The sequence below is a fragment of the Taudactylus pleione genome, unplaced genomic scaffold (assembly GCF_031769625.1).
Source record: "Taudactylus pleione unplaced genomic scaffold, aTauple2 ptg000252l, whole genome shotgun sequence".
Classification (NCBI taxonomy): Eukaryota; Metazoa; Chordata; class Amphibia; order Anura; family Myobatrachidae; genus Taudactylus; species Taudactylus pleione.
Window position 1 is genome coordinate 2,463,552 of NW_028284654.1, and position 16,252 is coordinate 2,479,803.

General features: G+C 43.3%; 1 protein-coding gene across 1 annotated transcript in view; it reads left to right on the top strand.

Annotated features, from left to right (window-relative positions):
* SDC1 (syndecan 1) overlaps nucleotides 1-15,830 on the top strand; it is a 36,188-nt gene extending 20,358 nt beyond the window's left edge. Inside the window, exons 2-5 of the mRNA XM_088480290.1 lie at nucleotides 10,463-10,541; nucleotides 10,926-11,944; nucleotides 13,106-13,217; nucleotides 14,931-15,830. Coding sequence (XP_088336416.1) covers nucleotides 10,463-10,541; nucleotides 10,926-11,944; nucleotides 13,106-13,217; nucleotides 14,931-15,097 — 1,377 coding nt within the window. The 3' untranslated portion in view covers nucleotides 15,098-15,830. The remainder of the gene's footprint in view (nucleotides 1-10,462; nucleotides 10,542-10,925; nucleotides 11,945-13,105; nucleotides 13,218-14,930) is intronic.
* Nucleotides 15,831-16,252: the final 422 nt, after the last annotated feature.

A 16,252-nucleotide genomic window follows, 5' to 3' on the forward strand; every position in this document is an offset into this window, starting at 1 on the left:
GGCCATGCTGCCAGCAGTTTTTCATTGTGAGGTAGAGTATGCTACAGTATCTATGTACATATGCCACTGGCAAGGAGTGGAGAGCCTTGCTTCACTGTGGCAGAACACTGATTTACAGCCGTAACACTTGGTACATGGGTCTCTAGTCTATCTGGACTGTTTAAACTAAATTTCATCCAAATGACTGTTCAGGAGCTATTCTCCTTTTGCATATGAGTGTCTAGTTAGAATAGAGGCAGAATTCTGCTGTAATGACCTGTTGCATGTAGTCTGTACATTCCTACTGTAGCTTGCTGCAGGATGCTGCCAGCTGTTTGCAGAGGGAGTTGATGAGGTGGGGGGCACTGCTTATTTCCACAAGTGGACTCATTCTTGTTTTTCTGTTGCCATAGTATTTATCACAACTTCCCTTTAGTCACCAGGTCTGGATGAAGGGAAAGCAAAGTTCATGGTCAGGACTTGTTGCACATCCACTTTTGCATCTGGAAAGCACATAAAAAGCTCTTCTACAGGTAGCTGGAGGTTGCTGTAACCCTAAGCGCCTGTCTATAGACTTCCACTTGTTAAACTGTATGTCAGAGTGCGGATGGCTTCTTTATGGTCAGTTACCTAGTCAATGTTACTGACTATCCCCCAGGTTAATTGAAGCCACTTGTTAGGAAATTGAATCATGAGTTATCTGGCCCAAGCCTAGGTCGCTGATGCAATACAGATGTGTCCTCCTACATCTAGACTCTATGGGCGGAATTCAATTGTTTTCGCGGCCCGAATCTCCCGTCTAAAGTGACAGGAGATCGTGGGCCGCTATGCAATTGTCCAAGATTTTCGTGCTGATTGCGCCCATAGAGGTCAGGTTTAGCCGCGTAAAGCAGCTAAACCCGACCAAAGTGCTGGGCGCGATCGCGAAAAGTGTTTGGGCGCCCAAACATGTCACTTCACACATTTCAGCTTTCATCCCCCAGGGGCTGCGAGCTGAAATGTAGCACTGGCAGCTCATCGTGCCCAACAGGAGCAAGAATTGAATAGCTCCGGGCGCGATAGGGGCTGGAAAGAATTGAATTCCGCCCTTTATGTCATGCAGTGTGAAACGCATAGTGCGAATGAGCTGCCAGGTACTGTGCGACTTTGCTGGTGCCAGGCATCTCCTTTTTGACCAGTAAGTCTTGGTTGTAATGTGACTAGGATGCACCAGGAGACTGCACTGATTAATTTGATATGCAACTTTTTTTTTTTTTCTTTAATCAGAGTCTGTATATGCTGCATTTGCAGCACTTTGTGTACAGATTCAGACTGTCGCACGCTGTTATAAGTGTCACAAATCAAACTAATCGGCAGTCTCTTTGTGCATCCTAAAACGAACCTCCCCTCCCAGCACCCTAATCCTAACGCACCCTACCTTGTGTAGTGTTCCCTCTAACTCCAGCGGCAGGCAGGGCAACAGCTAGAGAAGGCACTGCCGTGCGCACCCAAAAAGGGGCGTGGCCATTGAAAAGGGGGCACGTCTGTAAGACTTGGCACTTTTGACAATTTTGCTAACGTGGAGAATAGATGCCGAGTGCATGCACCGGCATCTATTCACCAGCGGTGACAGGATTGCCGCACATTTCCCCACCCACAGGACACTGCAACCCACAAGTGAAGAGGGCTGGTCACATTTTGCCCTCACTTAGCGGGAACACTACTGATGCCTATCCCTAACTTCCTTCAGGATACTGGTGCCTGGATCCCGAACTGTCGGGATGCCAATGGTCTATATACTGGCGCAGAAAAACCCAATTGCCATGATGCCAACTACATCCTCTATGGCACATATTGCATACCACACACTGCACGTACAGAATACATGCTAGACTCCAATGACTTGTTCCGAATGACCCAATTACCAGACTGGTATACTTGCCTGTCTTTACCAAGCGTTGTGCTGATGCAGTTTATTATTTGGGTATGTTAGAGCTGGGTCCTGGGAGGACTGAGTCTTTACGGCAGTTTTGCAAACACTGTTCTCATGATATTGGGAATAATTGATACCACCTGTAGTTTTAGTATTGGTCTATTAACTCCTGTGATCCAGGTAGATGTAGAAAACGTGCTGCTAGGGTTCCATGGGGGGGTTAAATTATTATTTTTTTTTTTTTGGGTGCCCGTCGTGAGCTACTCAACTGTTTCTGCCTATGGGTGGGAGTCCTGAGGTGGCAAGCAGAAGTTTGCCGGAAGTCTGTCTTAAGTGGCCAAAGGCAGCGTGCCCAGTGCTTCATAGGGGTTTGGCTGCTCTGTGGCTAAACCTGGTGCATATGGGCAGCCAGTTTCTAGCGCCCATCTGTACAAACATCTCCCAGTCACTTTAGACAGGAGATCGGGCGCAAGAGGGAGCTGAAAAGTAATTTAATTCCCCCTCAGTGTTTCTCTAGTGTCTTGCTTGCTCTTGAACTCTTTCCATGCACAATATATCTTCTGTCTTGTGTTTTGCTAAATGCAGCTATTAGTCTGTTTAGAAACCCAGAGGACACTGGTAAATGAGGGCATGTTTGTTGCCTCTGCCAGGTCTTGTGACTGGCAATGGTTTGTCATTAGTGGAAATGAAGCTGTGGGGGTATGACTGCAATTCATAGTACTACACCCATCCTGGCCATATTAGAGCTGGTACCGATGCAGTAAGCGTGTTACTCTATTATCTTATCCCAGACACTGCTGCCATACTGGCTTTGCAATGTTCACACCATTGTCATTAATAAAACAATTACCAATGAGATCTGTATGGAACTGGCTTTGACAGCCCTATTAAAATCGGTCATGTGAATGACACTTGTAATACAGAACACATAAGGAGACCTGCAAAACTGTGGCCATTATTTAATTAGTCCAAATATATAGGAAAGTGACTATATATATATTATATTATCTGCATAGTGAATCCTTCACAACCTGTTTAACAAATTCTCTAAAAGTCAGTGTTTGGTTTTTATTCCAGCTTACTGTTGATCAGAGGGTTAAGTCGCTTTATAATGAGAAACCGGCAGCATGAAATGAGCGTGAGGCAAATGCTGGTTTGTTATACTTGTCTGACTGCAATAATATATAATTACAGGCGGCTGTCTTGTGGGGAAAGTTGGGAGACAGAAGATGCGATTGCGACACTCATGTAATGACACCCTGCTGGCTTCTCCAAAAAAAAAATTGATTGATTTCCCTTTTTTAGTTTGTATGCCAGGGTCGGTATAAGCTTGTCTCATTAATTACAGGACACTGTTTTATTTCTTCCCCCAAAACAAACCATCTCAAATCTTGACTCTGCATGGCTTGGATGATGCCTCTCGGGTAGCATGACCCCAGGGTACTAGCCAGGATGCAATTATCACTCAAATATTGAGCTTACAAAACTGTAAAGGTGCATACACACTAGACTATATGCTCCCTGAGCGATATCGTGTAGTGTGTCCCCGGCAGGCTGTGCTCAATGTCGTTCATGACATTGAGCACAGCCGCTGAACGATATCATTAGCGATATCGTTCAGCGCCGGGCTCTCTCCCCCATTCCCTGACATGCAGCAACCTGACGAGGTCGTCAGGTTGGCCTGCATGTCAGCCCGATGAACGAGGATGACGAACGACCCGCGGGAACGCGCGTCGTCATCATCGTTCATCTTTTTTGTGTTAAAAATGGACGATAAAGTGGACGACTTAACGATATCGTTGTCGTTCAGTCGTCCACTTTAATCGCCCAGTGTGTACGCACCATTAATGTAGCAGTGAAGACGCTGTAGTTGTCGCTTTCCCTGCTCATGCCTCCGAGACTTCTCATGCTGCACCTTAATCAAGTCAGATACTGTCTCAAAGCTTGTAAATGTCCCTAAACGCCTCTTCTAGTATGCCTTGCCGAATAACTAGATCTGACCTGTTCATGCTTTCTCCTAGTAAACACTAAAAATGCACACACGTATGTACGATGATTGGTGTTAGAATGTATATAGCTCTCCTGCACAACCTCTGCTCACTAGTCCTCAGTGCCAGAAAACCCAGCTGAATTCAGGACTTAATCGCTACTTCACAGGCAACATCCTGAGCTATTTAATCATGTATTTTATTTTTCTTTCTCTCCCTGTCTGTATGACCAAGGCTTTTCAGTGCTCGGTTAACTGTGTAACCAGAGAGGGGTTTTGTCATAGCCATGGGTCATAAAACAAGTCCACCTGATATATAATCATGGCTATGAAGCGCAGATTTAAAGCGAATGTGTTTCTGGACTATTCTCTTGTACTCTGGCTCTTCCAAGTGCGTAGGGGCATCCTGTAACACTAGCTGCTACTCAAGGCTTCAGTGAACTGGTGTTCAGTTTGTAGTTCAAGTCTAACATTTGTTTGCAGGCAGTGGAAGCAGTCTCCCCTGTCATAATCCGATTTCATATAAAAATGATTAGAATAATATATGTAACTTGGAAACCTCCTGTTTATCATTTTTTATAGGTCACTCACCAGCTTTGTGCTACCTAGGATTGTAAGTAGATGAGGCAGCAATAGCTCAGCCTCTCCTGTATAGTCAAACACTGCAGAGATTGGGGGGGGGGGGGCGCGGGGCGCGGTGCGCACACCACAGGCAGTAAGCTGCACAGGAAGAGCTGATAGAGGCATGCCTCTGAGCAAGGGGGTGTGCCTTGAGCACTGATCGACACTTTGGATGTCGTGTGACCAGGAAGTGCCCTTTGATGTTTAGAGCTTGGAGCGGAGTCAGCAGCAAGGGAAGACCGATGCAGGTAGGAATTTCAATGAACAATGAAGCTTGGTGTAGTTAGGAGTTAGAAACATAGAATTTGACGGCAGATAAGAACCACTTGGCCCATCTAGTCTGCCCCTTTTCATGTATCCTTTAGGCAACTTCAACCCTATTTACTCCTTAAATCTCTCAGATGTTCTTGTGCCTATCCCAAGTGTGTAAGTTACATTGAGTAGGGGTTGAGACAGGCTCAGATCCATCTCAATGTGTGCCTCTCCAGCCATTCACCTCACTGCATTTGTGTAACTCACTGGGCTCACTAGTTTGTGGCCATGGTATGTCTGGGTGTGTAACAGCTCCTATACGTAGAGATTATGCAACAAGATCGCTTCACACAGTAAATCCTTAGGAGAAAATGTGCTCTCCTGTTTCAGTAACCACCATGAATGGGGGTGTGCTGAAACTGAGGCCAAGTTCCCTATGTAGGGCTGAGACTCAGTGTTCAGTAGCAGACTGCCAGCTGCTGTCGTCTGGATTTTCCCCATTATGTGACTGCTTTTTGGACGAAGTAGGAAAAATCTATTAAATCTTTCACAATTTTAAGATCTGTTCATTACCCTGTGCCCTGAAGTCAAAGCCTTTTTAAAAGCTCATTAAGTATTGTGACTGCCGAGTCTATGTATTTAGATTGTCGTTAGGGACTTTTATGGTCTCCTACTTGTGAGAACAGTGCTGGAATCTGATTGTTTCTGCTCTACTTTCCACAATGTGGTGGTTTCACATTGCTTTACCTTAGTAGAGCTTACCTCTGCAGTTAGAGGCCAGGTAATGTGCGCACCTAAAGCAGTAGTGTTTAAAGTCTGCTATGAATATTTACTTTTCAGGTAGAGCTGCTCTGCTACACTTGTAGCTAAATGGGGCCTGGATCCTAGTCCTAATAACTGTTTATGCAAACTGTAATGCCTGTCCCTTGTACTTTTTTTTTTATTTATAACTGACTTGCTTCAACCTGCTATGTAATAGTCTGTTTTACCTCTAAGCAGTTCTCATTTGCTTGGGTACAAACATTCTTCTGTTTGTATCCAAATGTGGGATGTGTATTTACTGTATACCAATACCTGCAATGTGACTTTAATATAGAGCTGTACACCTTGTGATTAATGCAAGTCTTGGTGTGTACATGTGTATGCTAAATTTGACTACAATGCTTTAGGGTGCGAAGTTATGGTCTCCTAAACTAGGAGACCGTGGATTGTTGGGTGTCTGGTTTTTCGGTTCTAGAAATCCATATTGGAAGAATGAAGCTTGAGTGTTCAATATTGGTCTGGTCCACTTAAAGATTGGCACCACTTTATTGATTGGCACCGTTTAATGTGGCAATACCACAGGTTTGTGTGGTTTATTTATTGAATTATTGGCTGTCCTAATAGTAATTCTAAAGGTCGTGTTTTTTTTTTTTTTTTTTGGCACCATTTCAATTAAAGGCAATGTGTCGCTCTAGAATTGCTAGCTTTTCCTTGCACCGTATGTGTGAAGAGCTGCAAAACTTACAATATGTACATTGTGGTGGTGGTTGAGACAAACATTCTGCTGAGCAGGAGGATTGCGGAGGCAGTTGTAGCTCTCTTAAACCTTCTGTCAGATGAGGGGTGTCATGTTTAGCATATACAATATTAAAGTATTCAGCTGATTGTAAATGCCTGCTGTATCTCGAATATACATGGCTGCCAGTAACTCACCAACCCACAGCTATGATGTGGAGACGGAAGCCAGAAGGAGAGTATTTTACAGTACAGAGCTCAGAAGGGTGTTTCAAAGCCCCTCTGCACACTACATGTGACTGGTTGCCATGGCACAAGACTGTAGAACTATAAATCATAATGGCAGCCTGGAGTAAAATGCAAACTTTTTTTTATATACACTGCCACAGTAACTGGTTAAAGTCACTGCTGCTGTGGTAAGATTATGTGGTTACACCAGTCTTGTGCTCTCGCCGCTAAATCCACATCGTAGAAGAACAACTTTCTGAACTCCTGTCGGTTGCAAGCCTTTCTGTCATGTAATGTAGCTGTAAGTCATTGTGGTCCTTTTACAGTGGAGTGTCAAAGCTTACACTCTCCACGTGACCTACTCTGCAGGGTGAATGCTGATCCAGAACCTCTCACCTAGAGCCTCCTGGGTATCATAGGAATGTTTTCCTAACCTTGTCTTAACAGAGGCTTATTGTTATGGCTGGTGTGATCTCCTATGCAGGATAGTACAGGATGCTTGCTCCTGACCTGCTCTTTCAGGTTCTGTCAATACACATGGACTCTGTGTGGATAGCTGCAATACACAGGAAGTTTGCACTTTGTCAGTCAGAGGTGGGGCATACAATCACCTCTCCAGTGATGTCAACATAATGTGGGCTGAGAGCCCCAGGCAGTCATTTGTACTGAACAAGCTGACATGCTGTGATCACTTTTTTTTTTCTTCCCCCTAGGGTCATAGGACTGGAAGGCAATCTTGGGGGTGATGGAAGGAGCAGGGTCCCTGCTAGTGCCGTGTGGCTCCTGATGTAGCAACACTGTAGTCATACAGCTCTTTGAAAAACAGTGTGCGTCCAACTTTGTTTCCTGATCTGTACTTAATAGATCAGTTTTCCAAGTACGTACGCCTAACTGTTTAGTTAATTTGATTCTTCTAGAGATCAATGATGCACTGTAACTTAAAACCAAAAACTGTTCTGTTTGTACTCCTGTAAGTATCTGCATTTCCATAGTGTTGGCGGTTTTGCATTGATGTCAGTGGCTCAGTATGAGTCTTACCTCTGAGCAATGCAGACTGCAGTTATGTAAATTGATGCAAAGTTCTTTGTGCAGTGTAACCTTCCCATATGGCTTGCAGAGCAGCAGGCTGGAGTGTGGCACTCAGCATTGGGGGTTTCCTCTTCCTGTTAATGTGCTCTGCGAGTCTCTGATCTGCTTTCCTCACCATTGCTGCTTCGCAACTTCTATCCAGATCTTCCATGGAAAGCCTTGTCAGGCTGCTGTGTCTGCAGATAGACAGCAGATCCCTATCTAAATCAGAGGGCCTGGGGCACTGGAATGGTTAAAGCTCAATAGACAATCAATTGTATGACCTTCTGGCATCTGATCAGCAGCACAGGCAGGCACTTGCTGTCTGGAAAGACCACAAAATGTGGGACTTGCTTCTCTTCCCCCCCCCCCCCCCCCCCCTGCTACTGACCAAACAGGGTTACATGAAGTGTCCTATAGATGGTGTATAGTGTAATACTGAAGTACAGATGATTCGCAAAGTGCCTGTATGTGTTTTGGAGTTTATTGTATATCATGTTTATAGATTGCTGATTGAGTTGGTTTTCTCCTTGGTGTTATAAAAGGTAAAGGTCACAATGTATAGGAGATCATTGTCATCTTGCAGTTTTAATATGACTGAGAATAAGAACTGCACAAGTCTGGTAGAACTAAAATAAGAGGGCAGACTAAGATTGGAACTACTGCTTCAGTAAAACACTTGACAATTAACCATCTTGTTTGATCTTGTAAAGAGGAACGGTGTGAATAAATCCTATACCACTACAAGCAATAGCCCAGGTTATTTCACGTGAACCTGCAGCAACCTGTAGATGTGCAGTGTGAAATGGCCAGCTTGAAATAAGCTGGTTCCAGCAACCCAGCATTTCAACCCTGGTAACTAGCAGGGCTCGCATTGCAGTGTGAATGGGAAACACATTGTCCATGTGACCCGGGTCACGTTCATAGCATAGGAGTCTGCGCTTCGAGCTCTGCAAGTGCTGGCTTGGGCCACCAGTCTGAAAGGGGTCACACTCTGGATGGACGCATTAACAAAATCCCGGGTGCAATCTGGCATTGCAATGCAAAAGGGGTATTGAGCTGGATACACACTGAAACACTCCGCCCTTGCAATGGGTCAATGTGCAGCATGGACGCGCCTTGATCCACCATTGTGTCACATTACACATCCTGATATGCAGCTTAGATGGGATGATGTGATCATGCAGTTCCTCAAATTATGTATTGCAGGTACACATTATACAATGGTGGCTGTGATCCATCAGTTTGCAAGGTCTGTACCTAGCTTTAGTGTTCCACCCCCTCCAGTAGGGTATGTTGTCCATAAGCAGACGGTCGCAATGCTGACTGCCGGCTTTCCAACGGGACTAATGATGGGAATCTGTATTGACACCTATCATTATCCCTACCCCGGCAGCCCGACACTTGGCATACTGAATGAAGGTAAGCTGGGCGCCGATATCTGGAGGGGGGGTAGGTGCACCCAGGGGGGGCTTAGGGTTAGGAACCCCCCCAGTTAGGTTTAGGCTGCGGGGGAGGAGAGTTAAGTACAGTTCAAATACTTAAGGTGCATACACCAATTTTTTTGAATGATTATCTATGACAATATTGTTCAATCGTTAGAAAGTGAACGATTTTCTCGAGTTACAACTATGAACAATTATTGTTCATGCGCATTCATGTTTGTAGTTCAGTCAGACTGACCAACTCAACGATTTTCAGTAAGGGAATATACAAAAATTGTTTGTAGTTTATTTAAATCGTTCATTTACTAAGTCATTGTGTATGCAGCTTAACCCTGTTCTAGGTCTGGCGATCATTCATACCGATACCCCCATCCCCCCCCCCCCCCCTTCCTGTAGATGTGATTTAAGTACTTGTATCTTGATGGGGTGGGTTCTGCTGCAAACCCAGCAGAAGAAAGTCACATTTTTCAGCAATTGATGAAGCAGTTTTCCATCAAAATTAGATGCTACTACAGAAATCCAGATGATGGATTTTGAAACCTGAGCCCCTCTGTGCAGTTTTCTAGCCCTGAAATGTAAACTTGAAAAAGCTGTACAATTATATTACTTACACAGGAGACTGTTAGTGGTCACTACATTTGTATGGCTATTTTGGGGCAGCGACTTCTGTGTAAAAAAAAAAAAGACGTGTTCCTGGAGAAAACTGCGCATACATTTGTGTGCGGAATTGTAATGTAACCTTCTCGTCTGAGCTATGCTGTCGTGTGCTCAGTCTCGGGCTAGGGTTTGACTTGTAGAGGTTTTATTTTGACATCACAAGCTGCTGTCTGGCTTCAGACCAGTTTTGGTGTATTCGGTCACATGCAGGTGGTTATAGGTCAGGCCAAATGGTAGTAATTCTGGTAAATGATCTCCTGACTTTCTTGCCTAGAAGCTGACCTATGCTTTGGTGTATCCTGCTGTGGCTACGCAAGGAACTGGTTTAGTGTTTTGTCTGACTGTCTATACTGTGTAGTTGCACATGCTATGGGCAATGCTTCTGTGTATTTATGTAACCATATTAATGGGTGGTATACATACAGAACATACTTGGCATTCCATTTTCCTGCAATGAAACCTGTAGCAATACTGTAACGTAGTAGTCCTACCCATTCCTAGTATCTAATTTTGTGCATGAAAACCTATTAACATTATCTAGAAATAAAGGGCAAACTACACATCTGCTCTGAATTGACTTTGTGGACCAGCATGCACCTTGGATCCATTCCATGTGACTTAAAACAATATCTTACAACCGGTCAAGTGAGCGCCGTTGCTTTTGTAAAGGGAACTTTAAGGTTTTAGGGGATGATGTATCAACCTTCTATAAAGGTCAAGTTTGCACCTTCTGCATGGTGATTCAGATCCATTGAGGCGCCCTATAAAAACAAAACTAACTAGTTTATGTAGCTAAAGATTTTTGTTTTTGTTTAGAATGATGTGAAATCTGTTGCTCCTGAAGACATTGACGGCTCTGGGGATGATGGTGACTACTCCGGATCAGGATCCTATGGTAAGGAAATGCTTATTTAAAATGCAGATGCTTTATGGAATTGATGCATTAAACAGGGCCTGTAAAACTTCAGCTGCTTCATTTGATTTAACTGTCAACTTATAGTTGACACTAGTTATAGGCTGCACACCTGTACCCAGTCAGCTTTTGCATCTGATCTTTGGACATGGCCAGGAGTGGGCACAGTTAGAGGGATTTGCAAGCTGGCCAGTTAATCTGTGATATGGGAATAGTAGTTGTCCCCATCCATACTTGTTGTTGATGGCTTTACTGTAGGGCTTACTCTATCCTTCGTTCTCTCCACCTCCTATTAACTGTGTTGTAAATTATTAGATCTAATACTTGAAACGAACTAACTTGTATATTTTTTTTGGGTGAACTCAGAGTCGAAGACTGAAAATGACCTCTCAACACCTGTGCCGTCTCCGTTATCCATGGCTACACAAATGCCGTCTACAGTCCAGCAGCCCAATATTTCGGTCAAAGTGGAATCTGAAGTAGAAGATACCACAAACCTCATGCAGACCACAAAGTTACAAGAGGTTGTTGATGAAATTGCTGGCGGCCAGTCTACTCAAGGCATTACACTAGTACCAACAACCCACGACTCCTCTACAGAGGAGTTTATTGATGACAAAAATAAACATCACCACCACCACCATACAACCACACCTAGTACAACCCTTCTGGTTTCAGAAGGCCATGATGAAAATAAAACTGCAATTCCAGCTAAGGTTGAAGAGAACCACGTACAGCCTGTAGAACCTACCACAAGTACAGCTGCTGAAGATTCAGAAATGGTGAATGTATTCCAGGAAGTGACCACTCCTGCTGTTTTAATACAACAAGATGCCACCTCTGGTTCAACTAGTACACATTATGCCGATTTTGAAGATCCTAATGCAGATACTGATGAGGCTCCTATCTTTGTGAACGCTGACGTGACTACAGTTCCTGGCTCTCCTACAGATAAAGATCATGACCATACCACTAGTTCAAATGTTGATCATGAAGAAACGAGCACAAAGCCAGTTGAAAAGATTGAGCCTTTTGAGGATGTCTTCCAAGGCGAGCCCACAACACAATCTGAAGATAATAGGCACCACCATCATGGTCATCACCACCACAATCCTACAACTACACCCAGTGCCACGGATTCTGATAAGCCCCATATAGTCCACGCACAAGAACCAAAGGGCAGGAATGCCCATGTTCCATTTGCTAAAACTACAACTGCTGTTCCAGTAATCAATGAAGATGAACATGTTACTGAAGATGTGGAACCTGCTGACTTTTCCACTAGCTCAACTTTGCAGGACAAAGCTTCAGTAATTCCAGTACAAGATGAAAATGAGGATTCCACAGACTCTAAAGAGGAAGGTGGTTCTTCAGGAGAAGATCCGGTAAGCCAGTCTATAAAGAGCACTTCACTTTGGTGTGTGTGCTTTGTTTGGTTTTTTGTTTTTCTATGACCTGTCAGTTGTCTTGGGCCTAATTTGCTGCCAAACTCAGACTGTAGATTTGGAGATGATGGTTTAAGTTAAAATGTACATAGTCAGAATACTTGAATGGTACTCCTACAGATGAGTGCATACTTCTATGTGTATCTACAGCCATATCTGACAGACCTGGCCTGATCTCTGCGTGGCCAGTTTGTATAGTGCGCTCGTTTTGGCCAGCTCTAAAGTAAAACCAATAACCTTTGTGGGCAAGGCAAATACATTGTATCAATGCTTGACACATGACCAGCTGTATCAGATAAGCCAAATAGAAGCTATTCAGAACTATATTAAAAAATCACTAATCTTCAGAAGTCTCTACCCACATCCTATAAATAATGAACATCCAATTCTGTTAGGCAAAAAAAATGGGGATCTCATTATTTTAATCAACATGGAACCAATGAGATGTCTGAAATACTTCTAAACTTTCTCAACTGATTAGGACTGTCTCTAATCGACATGTGTGATGGGCAATGAATGTAAAATCAGCTGTTAGCATAGATGCCACTAGACTACATTCTTAGTCTCTGTACTCTTCCTGCATTTGTCTCATGGTGGATGCCCACAGATCTTTCTCCTGGTGATGTTTGTGACCTTATGGGGTAGATTCACTTGTTTCTAGCTCCAGTCTAAATGCATGGGAAATATTCAATTGCTTGGACAACCAGTCCCGCACAGATCACTCATGTGGGATTTTATTCACATTTAAGGGTCTATTTACTAAGCTGTGAATGGAGATGGAAGTACCAGCCAATCTAACTGTCATTTTTCAAACCCAGCCTGTGACATGGCAGTTAGGAGCTGATTGGCTAGTATCTTATCACCGTTCACTTTATCTCCATCCAAGGCTTAGCGCAGGGTAAACCGCTTAGGGGGTCTAGTTACTAAGTGCCGAGTGCACTGCAGTTATGGCGTATGAGTAAACTTCTATTTGGCTTATTTACCTAGCCACCCTTTGTCATGAAACTAGTATCAAGCATTGCAATCTTTATCTGTTGGCTAGAACAATCTGTCTTATCCACTCCCAGCTTTATATTATTTCTCTTCCCCCACCCCCTGTAGGATTTCTTCATTGAAGTTACAGCTCCTCCAGTCATTAAGAGAGTACGTCCACCTACTGAGGGTGACACCGATGCTTCTCATGGAATAATGGAGAGGAAGGAGCTTCTGGCAGGTAAATTACGCCATCCACTAAACTGGAGCCTAAAATAAAATGTCTAGGAAACTGCTCCTATATGGTAAACTCCTACCCTACCACCTCCACATTTTCTACAAAATCAGCATTGTTTAATTTGGGAAGGTATGGGGCACTCTGCCCATGAAGTACTTTGGCAGACCAGCTTTCTGCTAGTAACTGAAGGGTGAAAGTATCTCAAGCTCCCTTAAAGATGAAGGTCCTCATACCTTCAGGGCCATGTTGTAATGAGAATAGATATATTAAATATCTGATGTTGCTTAAGCTGCTGTGACATTGTTCCTGCCTCTGATTTGCCATGCAATACTGTCCAGAACTACTGCCAAGCTTTGTCCTGCTAAGGGGGATATGTAAGTAACCTAACAAAACAGGAAGACAAGGAGAAGTTTCACTTGGCAAACCAATCAGTTTATACCTAGCATTTTATAGAATGTACTTGATGAATGCTAGCTAGTAGCTGATTGGTTTTGTATGAGTAACTTTTCCACTCTTAGAAGTAGTACTTCAACATGTTGACACTCTCCCCCTTAAATTGTATAGTGGATGCCCAGCTTTACAGATCTCAGATCTGTCCAATCTGGTTGGAATGAGAACCTGGTAATGTATGGGAGCAAATGAGTCCTCCATTTCTCACAAACACTGGAAAATGGACAAATATGGTTGTTCACACATTTAACCAACTTGAACAATTTTATTTTTTTCTCCCTCCCCCCAGAGTTTAAAACCATAATCATTTGCTCCCATACATTACCAGGATTTCATTCCAACCAGCCAGAATGGACAGATATCTGACAGAAAATTGTATAGTGGATGCCCAGCTGTACAGTCTCTTTAAAATGGTGGCTTGCTACATATTAGGAAATGATCATGGTGGTCATATAAACACTATGGTAATCGGCTACATAGAATGTAATACTTCAGACATGTTTCAGTGATTTTACTAATCTGCTTTTAACTAGCTAGCCAACACTGGTCTTCAAAGTCTGTGGCAATCCCTCGTCTGTCCTATACGTCCAGGCTGCATTTGAAGGATGTTTCATCATTACTTAAAACCATGGAATTCTGATGGGCATTAACCATAAGAGCATGCTGTGTGGCTATTGAGGGGTGGGCAGCATTCAGCTTGAGTGCTTCATGCTCTTCACATAATCCCACTAGCAGGATTTACTATTGGCTCATCCGAAGTATCACACGCAGCCTTGCGCTTTGTACACACTAGAAGATGTCGTTCCGACGCCGATCGTATGGCTCGTGTAGTGTACCCCTGATCACAAGCGTCATTCATAGCATCTGCGTGATGCAACACGCATCACTGTCGGCTGGGTGTACCCAACTTAAGTTTTCTGTAACCACTTCTGAGCATCATAATGGTGGTCCTGACTTGCTCCTGCCACTTGTTAAGGTTTTTGATATTTATGTCGGCTTGGCATAACTTCAGAACTAGAGGTCATTGTTTACTAACGAGTTTAAGACCAGGGTAGGCAGCCTGTGCATAGCTGTTGGGGCATGTTAAAACTGGCAGGCCATGCTGAGTTGTCTAGCTCCACAGCAGATGGCTTGTCACATGTTGCCTACTCCTTGTCTAAGCAATTAAGAGACCTTCAAACTTATCCTTGTCTGATGTCTTGGACACTTTTTCAATCTTGTGTGATCTGTCTAATGTTGTAGTTATCACTCATCCTCTCTTCGCAGGAATCATTGCAGGTGGTCTGGCTGGCTTGGTGTTCGCTGCTGCCTTGGTTGCGTTCGTGCTGTACAGAATGAAAAAGAAAGATGAAGGAAGCTACTCTCTGGAGGAACCTAAACAGTCAAACGGGGGATATCAGAAACCACGGGAACAGCGGGAGTTCTACGCATAAGACCAACGCTCCAGTTCTGCTTTCATTTGTGATACCGTCTCGGCTTCTCCACTTGTAGCTTTAACTCTGTGCAGATTTGGGTTCCAAGGACTCAAAGCGGACGTTATTTAAGGCAAAAGTCCAAAGTGCCTTTCTCTACAGCGCAATGCCTGTAAAACTATTATGGACTCGTTGCGTTTTCAGCAAGGGGTAAAAGACTGATTTGGCTTATGGTCATAGAACATGACTGATTCTAGATGCAGAAAGTTCTTTCGGCGCAAATCTATTTCCAACCTTGTTCTGCTGAAAACTTAGCATCATTTCTCAATGCCTTGCTACCGTTGTATATATTTAGGTAGAAGAATTTGTATGTTCTTGTTTCCCCACGATGGTACAGTGCCTGAACTCCATGATAGCACTTATGTTGCAAGTGTTACATGTGTAAAGTTGAACAAATACATTTCTGACAAGATTGCTGTATGTAACGGTGTAGAAAACCACCCAGAAATGGGTTCTTCGAATGGCACCTCTATCTTGTAATTAAGCCACAGGACACTTTTTTTTTTTTTTTACAAAGTAGAGCTTTAAATTGCTACTTATTTATATACCTATGTTTAAGACCTGCTTGAACTTTTTAAACTTTTTTTTTCTTTGTCCCAAATACTCAGTCGTTGAATGTGCACCTTTTTATTTTAATTGTCTATTCTATTGCACTAATCCATTAGCAGAACTTTTTTTTTTTTTTTTGGGGAAATCCCTCCGAAGATTTAAAAATTAATGCTCCAGCAAAATTGTCATGTCAATAGCGGGGGGGTTGGCATATGTTCATTTTAAGTCTTATATGGTGCCAATGTTTAGTTTTTGTGCACCTAGTTTTTCTGCTGTAAAGTTGTTTTTTTTTTTTTTTTTTTTTTTTTTGCAATTTGAGGGAGATGCAGTTTAATGTTTGGGGAGGTTACATTGCCCATCTCAGCCTATTCCTTCCTGCAAATGAAGGCAAAGAAGATGGTGGTGTGTGAATAGCTAATGCAATTGTTGTGGTTTTGTCTATAAAGTGCAAAAACTGTTTAGACTGGCAAGCTTGTGTGTTTTTGTTTTTTTCCCCCTGAGGGGGCTTTAAACCTCCTTGCAAATTGTGCCATGAACACTGCTGTTACCCTTATACTGTTGTGACTG